This window comes from Centroberyx gerrardi, chromosome 18 (assembly GCF_048128805.1).
Source record: "Centroberyx gerrardi isolate f3 chromosome 18, fCenGer3.hap1.cur.20231027, whole genome shotgun sequence".
Lineage (NCBI taxonomy): Eukaryota > Metazoa > Chordata > Actinopteri > Beryciformes > Berycidae > Centroberyx > Centroberyx gerrardi.
Genome location: NC_136014.1, coordinates 16754659 through 16768459, shown reverse-complemented (window position 1 = coordinate 16768459; position 13801 = coordinate 16754659). Strand labels below are relative to the sequence as shown.

At 47.3% G+C, this 13801-nt stretch overlaps 1 protein-coding gene across 2 annotated transcripts; it reads right to left on the bottom strand.

The window, feature by feature from the left end:
• Window positions 1-6608: 6608 nt before the first annotated feature.
• On the bottom strand, window positions 6609-11836 carry lrfn5b (leucine rich repeat and fibronectin type III domain containing 5b). Of its 2 annotated transcripts, XM_071912459.2 has the most exons (6): window positions 10946-11836; window positions 9945-10119; window positions 8775-9108; window positions 7473-7773; window positions 7034-7304; window positions 6609-6994 (listed from the first exon to the last, which is right to left on the bottom strand). In XM_071912459.2, the coding sequence occupies exons 1-6, from the start codon at window positions 11834-11836 to the stop codon at window positions 6609-6611; spliced, it is 2358 nt and encodes a 785-aa protein (XP_071768560.1). The 2 variants fall into 2 exon arrangements, with proteins under 2 accessions (XP_071768560.1, XP_071768559.1); XM_071912458.2 differs by having other exon boundaries at window positions 6609-7304.
• Window positions 11837-13801: the final 1965 nt, after the last annotated feature.

Sequence of the window (13801 nt, the reverse complement as noted above, 5' to 3'; positions counted from 1 at the left end):
AAAAATGCACTATCACCTCCAGTGGGAGATCAAGAGGAAAAAAAAACCCAACATAAATATAAACACAACCCTATTATAGCCTATTTTCGACATTAATTTATATATCCCCCCCCCCCCCCCCCCCCCCCCCCCCCCCCGAAAATACCACGTCTTCCTATAACTTACACCAGTTTGACATTATTCTATGATTTAGAGCAATAGCCTACTATGAATTTAGGTCAGAAAGATTTATGTCAACCCAAAAAGGTGAGTAAACTTAATTCCGCATATAAGGAGTTGAGCAAATTTAATTTTAGGTGGGTTTACCCTGCAATACATCCCTGCTGGTTGCATAGTCAAAGTCTGTCCATGATTATTATGCTTAACTCATCCATGGCTCTCTCTATCTCACAGCCAAATGAATGGTAACGTGCGCAGCATTGTTTCAGCACAGCTCAATTTCATCTGCAGGTCAAATCTCTGAACTTAAATCTGTTCTAGACGCGTTTAAAATCTTTTCAAGTGCTTCGGGTGTTTTTTTTCGCGGTGGGCACAGATAGAGATGCTATTTCCATGCAGAAAATATGTTGCCAAGGTAACAGAGGAGGGAGAGAGAGAGAGAGAGAGAGAGAGAGAGAGAGAGAGAGAGAGAGAGAGAGAGAGAGAGAGAGAGGCTGAGATACCCCCTGAATACCAGGACTGCCGCTGCAGACGCAGAGCACAACACTCCGCCCTGTCAGCATCAGCAGAGCAGATTCTCAACCCATGTAAAACACTCATTACACATCTGAGAGCTGTCTGTGAATGCTTTAAATGTCGAGGCAGGCTTTATCCGACCAATATAGGCTTTCTCTCTTTCTGTTTACGTCTCTCTCTCTCTCTCTCTCTCTCTCTCTCTCTCTCTCTCTGTCTGTCTCTATATATACACCAGCTTCTCTCTATATCTCTCTCTCTTCTCTCTCTCTCTCTCCCTCCCTGTATATACCTGATATACCAATCTCCTTGTCTCCCCCCCCCTCTCTCTCTCTCTCTCTCTCTCTCAGCTCCCCTCTGTATCCATTTCTGTCTCTCCCTGTATGTACAATACATTATATACATCTCTGTCTGTCTGTCTGTCTGTCTCTCTCTCACCCTGTATATACCTGTCTCCTTCTCTCTCTCTCTCTCTCTCTCTCTCTCTCTCTCTCTCTCTCTCTCTCTCTCTCTCTCTCTCTCCGTGTCTGACTCTCTCTATAGGCTATATATAGGCTACCAGTATCTCTCTCTCTCTCTCCTCAGTCTCAGTCTCTCTCCCCCTCCCTCTCTCTCTCTCTCTCTCTCTCTCTCTCTCTCTCATCAACCACCAAACGTCTATCACCAATTGACCTTTATTTGATTAATACTTCATTTCAGGATCCTCATCACGTCCAGCCTCTCCTGCGCCCCGCCCCCCCCCTCCGCTCCGCTCCGCTCCGCTCCACCCCGGTCACTAAAAGGTGCGCGCTCTCTTCAAAAGAGTATAGCTATTGCATCTACATTTCAAATCACTGACTGTAACGCTGCACGCTGCACTGGAGGTGTGATCTGTGTTTTTTTTTTTTTTTTTTTTTTTTACATCGCAAACGTGGTCACAGTAAGATCAAAAGACCTTTAAAGCCTTGTTTATGAAGAGCTACCTGACATTCTCAATTTTCCCAGCAGCACCACTGTCCCATCAGCAGCAGTGGATGACAAATGATCAAACAATTGCTGAGGAGCCATCGCACTGATTATTCTGTCTATATCCCCTTGTGTGTGAGCTTGTATGCTTCATGTGGCCAATTAGTGTGAAATTCATGTTAAATGTGACATCATGGTTTGATATCTCAACTTAACAAGCACACTTGGATGAGATCACTATGACCAATAAATAAGCAAGATTAGTAGGCCTACACAGTCGATTCATAATCCTGGCATGACAGCCATAAAGCCATGCAGTATCTCGTGTGCATCTGTAGAAATGATTTAACCACGTGAGGATGAGCATGGCCCGGTGATATCCAGGCATGCACACATTAATATAATAGTTTGGGACCACTGGATGTTTCTGAGATGAGTGAGCAAAGCCATGTGGTCCACAACCTCCCAACAGCCTCCTGTATCCTCCATTACCAGAAGCCTGTAGCGATAACAAGATTAGCATAAGCACTTTTAGTAAGTCACTGTGAATGGGATCCTTAAAGAGGCTTAACCGTCCCCCCATCACCAGCCGCTGATAGATAGTTGGGGCTGACTGGCAGATCTGCTCGGTTGCTGCTACTGCTCTCTTAGTGATCTCCGGCACTGGCAATCAATGGCAGATCCATCATTGGGGACGCTCAGCGCCGAGACAGAGAGCAAATCACCGCTATAAGCGATAGCAGCTATCAGGCAAATGGGCAGAAAATGGTTCCTAATGGTGCCTGGTATGTCTGGTGTAAACTGCAGCCAGCCTCTTTGTCGTCCATCACCCTGGAGCATATGTAACCGAGAGAGGGGAGGCGGCAGGAGAGGAGAGGAAGAGGAGGAAGCATCTGTTCGTTCAGCGTGGGAACCCCTCAGGGGGTGAACGAGATAATCTGGGTTCACGTCAAGCCAAATCTGGTGTCTGTGCAGTGGGACGTTGCCGTGACACTTAGTGAGTCCGCGTGTCAAACAGTGGAAGTCACTCAGTCGGCACCCCGTGGTGTTTGACCTTCACTCAGCCAACTCCTCCGCTCTCTAATGGGAGTTCAAAAAACGCTCACTCGTTTTCTCTCTTGGCTTGATCCCGTTGGTAATTGAAGTATCGTTGACTCAAAAGCAGAGCCGATAAAAAATGAATGACTCTATTCTCCAAACCCTTGAACTCACAAAGTCACAGAACAACATGGGTCGAGGGGAAACTAAAATAGCTCTATAGCAATTAACATCATTATTAGTTATCAACTTTAGTCACGAGCTTGACTAGACGGTAACAGTTGGTGCTGAGTAAACGAGGAAGTCTTTAGTTTTGATTTGACCATTTCAATTATCTCTCCCCTTGCCGAGACTGCTGTTTTCTCAGAAACAGTAATCACATTCAGTATTAATGAGCCATGTTCATCCTGGACCCATTTACTCCTCTCAATAATGCATACTCTTTGGAATTGCCTGTGCATATTTTACACTGCACCATCTCCCCCCTGTGTGTTCCCCCTGAGAGGGATATCACCGGTGTTTTGGTCACATTCACTATCTGGCCCCAGGTGCTTTCTACATATACTCTTAAGGATAATGCTTACCAGGGAAGCAATGTCTCATGTGTAACTCGGGCTAAAGCCGCCTGCTGTGCAGAGATAATGAAACACTGAATTGCTGCATGGAGGGTAAAAGGTGCCAACACACTTGTTGAAGCACCTCGGTCTTCTTCAATTAAACATTCCTATTACTCCTCTCTAACTGTGATTCTAATAGGCTCTTCGGTTTGTTGAAATAGGCTCAACGATCTCTTTAAACAAGACAATTGACCACAAATTGGACACGTCAATGCCCCAATGTGATTTTCACCATATCATGATTGTCATTAAAAGGAGGCAATTGCGGCATCAGTGACCATGTTGGTTTAAGTGCTCTGTAAAGAGACTTGTCCTGTCAGAACAGACTGAAACTCACACAAAGGAATGAAAAGTCCATTACCAGTGACAGCAGAAAATGGATTTAATTGGTGGAACATTCAGGCTCCTATTGAGAAGGGGGAAAAGCTAATCAAATTGCCTCTCACGATCACTCTGACCCAGTGGCATTTGAGTAGCATATCAAATCTGTGTGCTGGCTGTGTGGTGATTGGCCGGTCTGGCTGCAGAAGGCCGGTCGCGGACTCAGAAACACAAAAGACTGGCAGGCGAGTCCTCGAGCGGGCCGGTGGGTGGGGGTCAGGGGTTTGGATGTGAGGGGAGGATGTGAGGGTGTGTGGCGAGAGTCTTGCAGTTAAGTGGAGTGAATCAGCTTGATGCAAGGCAGTGGAGTGGAGAAGGGGCAGGAGGGAGAAGGGAGATAGGTCAGATGGCAGTGGGATGGAGGGGTGGAGGAGAGAAGGGAGGGGGGGCGTAGGAGGAAGTCTAGATACAGGAAAGGTATGATAGGGGGGTTCGCAAGTGGGGCAGGATCATGCGGCGTTGTGAGGGGTGAGCGTGCGGTTCTGATTTGGCCGCGAGGCGCACATCGCTCTGCTCATTGACAGACCTCCAGCCGAGGTCCATTTCCTCCTAAACCCCCTGCCCCCCCTCACCCCCCCTCCTCCTCCCCTCTTTGTGGAGGTGCACTGAATACTGAAGAGCCAGAGGCTGCATGGCTGGCTTACAAAGAATGCTCTTTTCTGTCTCCTGCACTCCCTTTCTGTTTCGCTCGCTCTACGTTCTTTCTTACTCTCAGCTTTCTGTGCCCTCTTTCTCTCTCCCCGTCTCTTGCTCTCTCCCCGTCTCTGACAGAAACCCTCTTTACTTTCTTTCCACCTCTCGCTCCCTCTCCGCACCTCCGCCCCCCTCCCCCTCCCTCCCTCCCTCCCTGCCATATTTGTTTCAAAACCTTCCATCTACTCCTCTCTCTCTCTCTTCCTCACCTCCCCTCTCTTCCCCTCGTTCCCGCTCTCCCCAGAAACGCATCTATTATTAACACACACCTCTGGCACTCACCAAAGACTGAACCAAGGTCCAGGCCAAGCTCCTCAGCATTTTAATCACCCGTAATGAGCAAGAAATAATAAATAACAGTGCTTGAATCCAGGGCCTGTTTGGGTGACAGCAATTAATGTATGTCTAACATACTGTGTATGTGCAGCACTTCTTAACAGTTTTCCCTGTAGCCTACAACACTGTTTTTCACCAGGATCTCAACCCAATATGCTGTAGGCTATCCCTCGAGGTCCAGCTCGGTGCACATGTACAGAAATCAATCCGGGCAGCATCCGACCACCAAAAACACCGGGTGAATCAGAGCTCGCATTCCGGCAGATAACGCATATCATGTCAGTCCAGCGATGTGAGACATTACTGTAATTGTAGATTAGTTGTGTTGCAGGTTTCCCACTGCGGAGGCTGGCGTGTTTAACCTCTCGTTCTTGCGGCAGGCTTCTGCAGTGCCTGCCTGCCTGCCTGCCATCCCCGGCGCAGAGTCTGAGGGCAGAGGCAGCGCTGTCAGACGTGCGTGGATGTGCGGGCGAGAGGCGTCCCCGGTGACTAGCATGGCCTCTTTTCATCATCTGCTTCCCTCTTCCCTTTGAACAAACACAAGGCGCTCAGGGCAGAGATCTGTCAGAGGTCCAGCGCTCGCAGGGAGAAGGGGGATTATGCTGCTTCAAGATTACCGAAACCCCCCAAAATCATTACTGGTAGAGCTTGCTGAACTAAGGGATACATCAGTTGTTTTTGTTCGCTCTGATAGGGCTTTACCTTGAGATGGTGTAGATACAACCAACCCAGATGCAGGCTACAGCACACAGCGGTCTGCACTCGACTACTGATGCTATGAAGAGGGACTTGAGGGAAAAGTTGGGCAGATTCACAAGGCAAGCTGAAAGTGGATTAAATCTGAAAGGATGTGAAGCAACGCTGTATCACTGCATCGCTCTTAAAAAAACATGAGTATGCCCCTTTTATCACTGTTTTATTTATACTGGTAAACATCAAACAGAAACAACAGCAAAATCAAGAGCTGACTTCCTCCCATACTCATGTGTTTATCGTTTCTCTTACATCGACAAGTTAATTTACAATGGTTGCCACTGGTGTGACATGATAGCGTCAGTAAGTAAAAAATATGGAAATGAACGATGTCCCTTTCCTCTGGATTTCATCCACACGCAATATCGGATCACTTCCCGCACCTGTCATGCTGTTGGTGTTGGTTCAATTGTCGTTCAAATCAGTCATGACAGGAATCCTATCAGTGTTGAGTCTTTATGTAATTATGTGATAAAAATGTATCGATTCAAACCGGAGGGCAGTATTAGGCTGAGTCGACTTGTGCCACAAATGCCGCATTGTGCTGTGTCTGGAGTGTCGTGATGAAAAGATTTGGGCTCTGTCTACTACATTCTGTCCCAACACCTCTGGGATGTGCAGCACATTCATAATCTTTCCAAACCACCGCCAAGGTAATTAAGACATGTCACCATCTGTCTGTAGAGCCGGAGACAAGAATCATATCCAAAGTCTACAGAGATTGTATCACTTTAAGTAACAGGCAATGAGAGTACAGGTATAACAACCCCAACCCCAACTACCTGTTTCCCTTTCTTTCTTTGTTATAATATGTCCAACAAGGTTACTGCATTCAATACCACGTGAACACTTACGTTGTCTTGAGATATACCTCACACAACTAAACATTTTTTTGTACATGAAGTTGCTTTATACATTGTTGTGCCTTTCATCAAAGTTCGATCAAATGTCGCTATAAAGAAGACTTTGATAGGTTATAAGGTAGAAAACAAATGTGAAACGCTTCCCATAACCCTGTATGCCTGCCCTGCCCCCAGATATATGAGAGAAGCTTACAGGTCCCTCAATAGAGAGCACAAAAGCTCAAAACAAGGCATAAAATCCCTGTCTGTTCCACAATGGGCCACAAATCCAATCCAAGAAAACAAGAGAACCCAGGTCATAAACTCCAAATCATAAAGTGCTCTCTAGAAGCCACTCAGACCTGGAGAGCTTGTCCCTGGCCCGGCGAATGTTTGTTGTGCTCTCGAGCTGCGGCAGCTCTCCACTCATTGACAGGCTCCGTTTGGAGCGCAAACTGCCCCCAGCTTTGGGGTAGGCCACATAGTAGCGCTCTTTATACGAGTCCACATTCAGGGAGTGCCTGCGGTTCACCCTCGTACCCCCTGCAGGCACAGTCATGTAATGGTGGGGGGCTTGGTGGGGCCGCGGGCCCCTGGGAACCGCAGTCCATTTGGTGGGCTGGCCGGGTACAGCCACTGCAACAGCGGTGGCCATTTTAACCTCTGAGGAGTTATTCCGGTTCATGTTATCTAGCTCAACGTCTGCCTGAGCTTCAGCTCGGCGGGCCTCAGAGGGTTTCGAGGGAGCGATGGAACGTTTGGGCCTCAGAGTGCCTGGGGAGGCCGGGTGCCAGCTGTGGCTGGCAGCCGAGGTAGAGACGGTGCAGTCAGGGATGGAGGGTTTGGTGGTCGCTACCACGACTGGCAGTCGCTGCTTGGCTGGCTCCGGGGGCGGCAGGGCAACTCTCAGGCAGTCCTTGTCATTCTTCTCTGGTCGCAGGACTTGCTTGGACAGGGACTTGGGGATCCCACAGCCCTGTAGCTGCCCGTCACTGCTCAGCGAGCGAATATCCCCCATCTCCAGTGCCTGAGATAAAGTGAGATGGAAGCAGAGACAAGAAACAAGTAAGACGAGGGCGATAGGGAGACAGAGGAATGAGAGCAATTCTTTGAGGCATCCCTTTCAATATCAACACCGTCAACAACAATACCGAACCGATAAAGAACAACATAGAAGGAATCATACAAAACTGACCTTATCTACGTCTCCTTGGTTACAGACCCGGTAGCGCACAATGAGGAAGATGATAAAGGCAAGCACTGAGGCCACAATAATCCCTCCGATGATAACCACAATGGTGCCGCCGAGAAATTGGGACTGCATGAAGTGGCATCTCAGGTACTGCGGCTCAGTGGTGAAGTGGATACAACCTACCACCCTGGTGGCCGTCAGCGCGGTCACCTGGTCATCGTAGATGGCCAGCACACACAGGTCATACTGCGTGCCGGCCGCCAGGTTGTTTACCAGGATGTTCTTACTGGTCGGGGGTATCATCCTGTAAAACAAACGCGTTGTGAATCCTGATATCGACTAGAGAGGGTTAAATGACAGGAGACAGAAGCAAATCAGATTAACCGGCTTATTGTTTTGTAGCGATGAAATGACATGACAATCATTTGTCTCTCAGGGGGCTATTTAAGATCTGTCTGAGGCATAATCTTTTGTGACATTTGATTTATTCTCTCCAACATCATTACTGATAAAAGGTTGCTTTCGGTAGCTGGGGATGCAGGATGCATCCGTTTGTTCACAACATCAGGATTATGGGCTTGATTCCCTAACGTGTCTCCTGCATTCAGTAGCCGATGCTGCATGCCATGGGTGTTGTTGACTTGAAGTCCGTTTGGATAAAAGTGTCTGTGTGATGATCCTATCATATCTTAGTGATAAGCACTAAATATGGAGTGAAAGAGGGGAGAGATGAAAGAATGCTGTGTACGCCAGTTTCTCAGATGGGCATGTGTGAAGCCTCTGAAGGTTTTTGTAAAACACTGGCTGACTTCTCTTTCATCTTCCCATCAGTCTGCAGCTTAGTGCTGACACTCTATTTTGATTTTGTTGATTAGGCATTATCAAGGTTTTGCACATAGTAAATGATACACTCTGGCAAGGGGGATTATAAGTCAAAGAAAAAGAAGTCTGATACAGTGCATTAGTCTGTCTTCCTGATGGGATAAATAGACACCACAAATAATCATGTTGACAGCCAGGTCCAATTCTTAATGACTGAATTTCCAGTGGGGTTTAAACAATGAAAGTAGACTATAAAAGGTAAAACAAGGGTCATGAGATTTTTTATAACATGGTTCACAACAGCTTTTAAACACAGTTTGCGTAAAACCATGCAGATTTCAGATTCATCTTATTAAAGAAGGGGTACAAATTTGTTTTGTACACCAGCACTTTAAGAGAAAGGAGCCTCTCTGCCAGTTTGATTCTACAACCTCGGCATGTTTCATATCAATCCAGCACGACTCGGCATGTGTTGCTGCCTACCTGTAGACCAGTGAATCATCGTAGCTGCCATTGTATTGGATTTGGAACATGCGGATTCCAGGAATACTCCTCTGGAAGTTGAACTTGACCAGGGCCGAGGTGGAGGTAGCCTCGGCAATTACCACTTTCTTCTCCTGGCTCGTCTTTGCGTTCCCCAGGGGCACGCCTCCCGCCTCCGCCCCCGTCTTGGTCACCGTGGCGATATCTGATGATCCGGGGTCGGGCTCCTGCTCCGCGATAGTGTTGTTGGTGATGTGGGGGAGTTTAGCGATGACCAACTCCATCGTCTGCTGGGCTTCCCCGGCCGGGTTGGAGGCTACGCAGGTGAAGGAGCCTGGAACACAAACCCAGAAGATTATCATCCTCCCTGATATTCATTATGATGCACAGACTAGTACTACACGCCACACATCTATTAAAGTCGCAATGAAATGGCATTTTGAGAACATCTTGCTTGTATTTCCGGTTGAAACAGGATGTTGGGGCGGGACATAACGTGGGGAGGGATCATTCAAAAGTGTCCGGTGGTGTAAACCGATGGGATAGCAGTATCTGCCAGGGAGAGAAGGCAGTTTTATATGATGGGAGGGGCAGAGAGGGGATCTGTGATATTTACTTCCGCCAAGGAGGTTATGTTTTCGGTGCCGTTTGTTTAGCAGGATTACGGAAAAACTACCGGCCCGATTTTCATGAAACTTCGTGGAAGGGTGTAGCATGGGCCAAGGAAGAACCCATTAAATTTTGGAGCGGATCCGGATCCGACTCACGAACAAGCAATAATAACACGAACCTTGGCGGAGGTCTGCGCTCTCTGAGTGCCCTTCTAGTATTGGTTGGTTTTTAGTTTTCCAGGAAGGGAAAGCAATGGGTTTTTGATATAAAAATCTGAGAAAATAAAAACTTGATCATTTTAACTTGATAATTTGATAATCTTGATAATCTTTGGTATGTATTGTAAATAGGTGTATATAATGACATGGAAAAAAAAGGTCATTTTTCATTTCATTGTGACTTTAACCAGTGTGCCAGCAGCCTACACACTTCCACGCTCCAAACTTTATCAACTGATGTAGACAAATACTTCAGTCCTATGGGCCACTGGTGTACCCAAGTAAACAAGTAATTTCGTTCAGTCAACAACACAAGCACAGCCGCTGGGTGTAAACAGACCGGAGTCCTTGACAGTGCTGATGAGGATGTCCAGCGTGCCGTCACTGTGGACCACGGCCCTGGAGGAGTTGGACATAAGGCGTCCGTCGGGGGCGATCCAGTGGATAATGGGGTCCGGGTCGCCCCTGGCCTTACAGCGCAGAGTCACACTCTGACCCTCCAACGCTCGCAGCTCCTGAGGCAAAGCAAGGCAAGGCAGTTAGAGCTGGGACTTCTGCATATTTGACAAAATACAGGAACACTGAATCTACTCTTGTTCAACTGTCGTTGAGAAAGCCTAAATGACTGAGATACCATAATTAATGCCATTATTGATGATCGATATTTCTAAATTGTTGCATTTTAAAGCTGTAGTGTCTGATATGAGAATATAATCAGCTATTCATCTTCATCAAGATAACAGGAATTACCATGCGTATGAAGGCAAGATAATCAATATGACAGTAATTTTGGAGTGTATATGCAACGGTCTTAGTAAAGATTTAGTTTCACTGCAATTATCTGAAAGGAGTCTAGTGAATGTAAATGAGGATATATAGCTGTGATTATTTAGAAAGGATTTGCAATCAGATGATTTTGTTTGCGTGCATCAATCGAGGGCTAAGTCACTGTAAGCTTTCACTGTGTAACAAGAGCGTCACAGAAGATCCATTATAAACCTACAAATAGCTTTATTACACTGATAACTGAAAATCCATGAAAAAGAGCTACTCCAAACAATCTCAAGGCCACAATTTGATTACATTTTTAAAGTAAACCATGCATGATATATTTTATCTGAAACAATATTTGGTTAGCCTCGCAAGCCAGAAGAGCCTTGCAAGTTGATCAGCTTTGAGGCAGATATTTGATTCTGCTTACGTTAATCCAGGATGGCATTTTGTGCTTTCTGTGCCCATCACACCAAATATAAGCCTCGCAAGCCAGAAGAGCCTTGCAATATCTTTACTAGCAGCCAGCGTTATATCTCACAGTGCAGTTATACCTGCATACAGTTATACCTGGGAGTGTCTGGTGATGAGAGGAGGCTCACACAGGAACTCCTCCTCTGAAACCGTCCAGAAGTAGCGTCCAGCGAGGTGTTGGGGTGAAGCGCAGGTCTCCAGATCGTCCTCCCTCCTCAGCCTCCTCAGCCACAGCAGCTCACAGTTGCACCTCAGCGGGTTTCCCCCAAAGCTCAGCGCGAACGACGTAGGGCCCATTATCCCCGACGTGGCCAGGACCCCCGCCCGCTGGAACACGGGGTCGGGAGGAAGCTTCTGGAGCTTGTTGGAGGTCACGTCCAGCCTCTTCAGCTTCTGCAGGCCGGAGAAGGTGCCCTCTGGGATATAGCTGAGCATGTTGTGGTCCAGGTTGAGGGTGTGGAGGCTGGACATCCTCTGAATGGCCACCCACGGGGCGCTTTCCAAGTTGTTGTAGGACAAGTCCAGCTCTTCCAGGGCTGTGAGGTCGTTGAAGGCCCCGATGTGGATGTTGATCAGCTGGTTGTTGTTGAGGATGAGGTGGTGCAGCTTGGACATGCCGCTGAAGGTGTCGTTGGTGATGCGGGTTAGCCGGTTGCTGTCGAGGTGAAGGGCGCGCAGGTTCTCCAGGTCTTTGAAGGCGTGGGGCGCGATGGAGCCGATGGTGTTCCGAGAAAGGGTCAGGTCCACCAGCTTGGTCATATTAGCAAAGTCTCTGCGTTTTATGCTGGTTACAAAGTTATCGCCCAGACGCATCTCCACCGTGTGCCTGTCGATGTTTGGGGGCACAAAGAGCAGCCCCTTTTTGTCGCACAAGGTTGCCAGGTTGGGGTTAAGCATCTGGCAGACGCAGCGCTTGGGGCAGACCTGAACTTTGTGGGCCTTCACAGCCATGCCGAGGACTATCAGATAAACCAGGAGAGACTCCATTTGGCTTTCCAGTCAGGTTAATACACCTAAACAAGACCGGTGAAGAGAGAGAGGGGGGGGGGGGGAGGGAGAGAGGGAGAGAGGGGGGCATGCTATTTATGAAACAGTTTGGAAATGCAGAGCATGAAATGTGGTGATTGTTTGTAATTTGTGTAATCTCTATCACACCTGCACTGAGAAATCCCCTCCTAAAACGGCGCTGGGGGATTCTACTCTGTAAAGCTAAGATGTCAGCTTTCGCACTAGATTTGAAATATTATTGACAACTCAGAGCTGAGATTTGCAGAGAATCCAAGCTGAGCAGGGAGCTAAACAAGTCAATGCTTGAACAAACCATAGAGGCTGTTCAATTAGACATTAAAATAATTGTTCACCTGCAGAATTTCAGAATAACATCGCGACAGTTTTACTTTTTAGCCCCTGCTCTGCTGATCCTACTTTTTGATATGATAATGCAAGTCCTTTCATGTTTGTGTACAGAGGGATGAAAGTCTAGACCGGCGGTCCAGTGCCTCATCAGAATTAGACTGATGTCTCCCAGGATCATATCGCCAATGGAAAGGGATGATGGGGCCCACTGCCTCCGTGAGGATGTGCTATGCCTGGCTATTGATTTTCTCTCTGCTCTCTCTGCTGCTACTCTTACTTATGACACAACTGAGATGGGGGATAAGGAGGGATCCATTTGATGAATCCTGAGACCTTGTCAGGGATATAGCATGTCATAAAACTAAGAAAGTGGAGCTCAGAGCACAACTGTGCAGGAGTACGACACAATAAAGCCGATTTGGTGTGACATTAGCCCTGATTATATTTGAAACGAAATTTATTGTCATTTTTGTTCAACATGCAATATTCATCCCTCTGGGTGTCCTGTTACCGCACACAGAAAGGAACACCAATCCAATCAAACACAGAGAACAAGAGATCCAATCCCACAACTGTAGTAAAAATACAAAGGCTAACCTTTAAATACAGAACAGAATGGCTGATTTATGATTATGGCTTTCTGTGGTTTGCTGGTAATGCCCCCATTGCCAACGTTTGGTCTTGGAGAGTGTGCATAAAAATCTTGCCTCAGCAAAGGGCCAGCCAACCGAGTTACTTCGTGCTTCAAAGGCCTCTGCTGCACCAGAGCTGTGACACAGAACTCACAGTATAATAACCTTGACAGTCAGAGTATGAAGAAAATGTCAAAGAGTGAAGAATACCTCAGACAGAATGTGAGTGACACGCAGCCATGTGGGGGCATGTTTTTCATGTTAAAAGGGAGTGAAGCCTGGTGGCATCCACTGACAACAGTTGCATTTTGACAGCTGTATAAAATGTATCACAGCCTGACAAGCGGGGAGAAAAGAGGTCGCGTTAAAATGGCCCATAATAGCAAGGGGAGGGATGATATCATTTGGGAGAGCACACTAGGTATGACATTTTCATGAATACTGCTGATCAAGCGGCCATGCATCAATGTCTTTCCTGACCCATTTTTACGAGGGACAACTTCACCCCCTTTACCAAGTCACACAAGTGCGCTGCCTCGGCTCTGGTGTGGCGTTTTAGTCAGGGGAACAGCAGCGCAGAGATCTCAGTGTGAAGCTGCTGAGAAATGGACTGTAGAGCAATTGTTAAATGCTGTTATGACTCTGCTTAAAGATGGCAGATGACTTCAGTGTCATGCAATACTGCGAGGCTATGTGGAGTGATGTGCAAGCACCCATGTGGAAGGGAGAATATATATATATATATATGTGTGCGTGTGTGTGTGTGTGTGTCTGCGTGTTTGTGTATATCAGGGAGTGGGTACAAGAGAGGAGGTGCATGCGAGTGTTCAAGGGAGTGTGTGCATGTTCATGTTTGTGTGAATGTGTGCCAACCACCTTCTGCTCTGCTCTGAGTGGCACAGCCTCTGGATGTGCAATGAGGCGGAGAAGACCTGCTACTTCCCGACTAGAATGGCGCTGAGGA